Genomic DNA, 2,534 nt, shown 5'->3' with positions numbered 1-2,534 from the left:
ATGTGAACCTGAAATGTGCAACCTACCCCAACACGGCCATGTCGGCCGCATGCAAACACGGCCGGTTACACAGCTTGGCGATAATGTGACTTCTGCTATTCTGTGCTTTCTCAACCATTCACTCTTTTCGAGATTTAAGTATCCTGGGCCCGACTGAGGATTAGAATTAATTTCATTCCAATTCTTCGAGCATCTAGGTTCGAACAGTTGTTGATCCTCTGAACGTTTTGTCTGCGAATGAGGTTGAGACAACTCCAACTGGACTTGTGACCTCTAATACTTACGGAAAGCTCTGCTGAAGGCACTTATGAAATCTCTAACTAACATGGTAATGACGTTCCAACTATTTCCATTTGACGCATCCGATTCACTTGTCCATTTTGGGAATGAATCTTTTGATCTCATAGAGGCAAATCTCCGCCGTGAACTAAACTTATGCTAGCTCCATTCAACGTGGATATTGGCTCTAAAAAGGTCTCTAATATCTCTGAGAGTGGGTATCCTCGGTGCCCTTCGCACCATCGGCCTAATGCCCCCATTGCTTTATCAATCCTCACGCAACTCTCATGATGTTATTCACGAATGCTGTCGATGTGAATATGACCAATGCATATCAACGGGCCGATGCAACTGTGCAAAGCCCGCCAACTAAGCGTTTTCTCAAATACCTCCTGCCTGATTACTCCCCAACCGGCCACTATGATCCCAGCGTCATCAAGTTTTCGTATGCTCTTGCTTGTGTTAGGGCCTACAACCATATATTTGACAGGTGAGTAGTAAGGACCCTTGTCAATAACGTCCATTTTGATTATGCCAGAAGGGTCGTAAGAATGTTTCAATTTTTTCGCTTCCCACAATCCCTGAGGGTGGAGATGAAAGAACAGCATAATATCGTTGAAAAATAGCTTTTCAGACTAATGCGCGAGCCTGACAGAAGACGCAAAGGAGGAATTTGATTTCATGATGATAGAAGGTATGAGCGGAAAGGCACGTTACATGGCATGGAAGAGAGTTTCGATGTAGCACAAGAGGTTGGAAGGCAGAAGACATACTAAATTTTGGTAGAATGTGGATAACATTCCATTCTTCACTTACTTGCACATTGCCCTCAAGACTCCGTTGAGCAAAAATGGGTAATTCGCTTGTTGCTGCATCACGGAGACCCTGCAGAAAGACCTCGAAACCTTCCGGACTGCCCTGTTGCCAGTCGGACAAACTATTCTTGAGGTTCCTCAGATCGGCAGCCGTAGCTCCTGTAATCCGAACAAGGACCGCTTTTGAGCTAGTGCTCTGATCCAGCATCCCGGTCACAATGTCCCGCTTCGACAAAGAAGGGTCCGGATAAACACCAATCTTTGCGCAATTTTCCACGATCGTCTCGTATGATTTCTCGACCTCAGCATCGGTGATTTCCCCGAGGCCTGACCATCTGCCTGCGCTCCATCATCCTGCAAATCCTCCACCCAAACCTCCGACCAGACGTCCTAGTAACCCGCCGATCGGACCGCCAACAGCGGTGCCAGCCATTGCTCCGAGTTCCGCTCCTCCCCACCCTCCCGCGGAACTGACCATGCTAAGGCCAGTGTTTTTTCCGAATCGTGACCAGTCCCCTGTAGGTGCAAGGCTGGCCATGTTGAATAGCGAGCCGACAATAACCCCCACGACGGCGCCGTAACCGAAAATCCGATGATCAATTTGAGATGAGCAAGCTGAAACCGCGCTACCGTATGCGCCGCTGATGCATAACTTGAGGAAGTAGTTCTGGAAGTCTGCATCAAAGAGGGTTTTGATGTCAAACAAAGCTGTTGCTGCCATATTAATGCCTGCTGCGTTAACAGCATTGCGCACGAATGTCGTCCTCATGAAACTATCTGCGTTCATGTCTGCCGTTGTCTTGGGGATGCCGATCTTTTGAGATGCTTTGAGAACAGCTTTGTGATACTTTGAAGATTTGTCAAGGAGCTCACTTTCCAGGGCACCCAGCTCTCGGTTGTTCAGTTTGTGCATATGCAAAACTCCCTTTCACGCCTTCGCACCGTCTCCATAGGTTTCAAAAGGCTCGAAGACTGCTGCGCCTGCCCCAAACTGCAATGCCATGTCCACTTCTTGGTTGGCTCCGTGTCCTAGAAAGGCGCGAGCTACCAGCTGGTGAAAATGAACTCGGTCCTGTTGCCATCGGTCATTTACCGTCTGGACATGTTTTGCACTTAAGGGAGGACTTGGTTTGCTGAGCATCATCGTAAGACTGATAGTCTCCTGATTGACTTGCATGACAGATTGGATCTGTTCCACCGTGAGTCTGGACAACAGCGTCATCRCCTCCTGGAGCTGCTCCTTGCTCATTTTGTATTGTAAAGAAGAAAAAGAAAAACGATAGAAAAGCAAGTGGAATCTTTTTGGTTTGAAGAGCGGATTACGCCGTAGGATTCTGAAGCAAATGAGAAAAGAGGTAGTTTATCGTGGCAGGTAGTCATCCACTTGATGATGGGCCTGAGCTCCCATTTGGGCATCAATGCTTCGTGCCTGTGCGCATA

At 47.9% G+C, this 2,534-nt stretch overlaps 1 protein-coding gene across 1 annotated transcript; it reads right to left on the bottom strand.

The window, feature by feature from the left end:
- Window positions 1-1,443: 1,443 nt before the first annotated feature.
- FMAN_14087 (uncharacterized protein) lies at window positions 1,444-2,316 on the bottom strand (the record flags this gene model as incomplete). The annotated part of the gene is made up of 2 exons (XM_041826001.1): window positions 1,444-1,985; window positions 2,037-2,316. The coding sequence occupies 2 exons, from the start codon at window positions 2,314-2,316 to the stop codon at window positions 1,444-1,446; spliced, it is 822 nt and encodes a 273-aa protein (XP_041691325.1).
- Between the last annotated feature and the right edge of the window lie 218 nt (window positions 2,317-2,534).

This window comes from Fusarium mangiferae, assembly GCF_900044065.1.
Source record: "Fusarium mangiferae strain MRC7560 genome assembly, contig: FMAN_scaffold027, whole genome shotgun sequence".
Classification (NCBI taxonomy): domain Eukaryota; kingdom Fungi; phylum Ascomycota; class Sordariomycetes; order Hypocreales; family Nectriaceae; genus Fusarium; species Fusarium mangiferae.
This window is presented reverse-complemented; position numbering and strand designations above follow the sequence as displayed.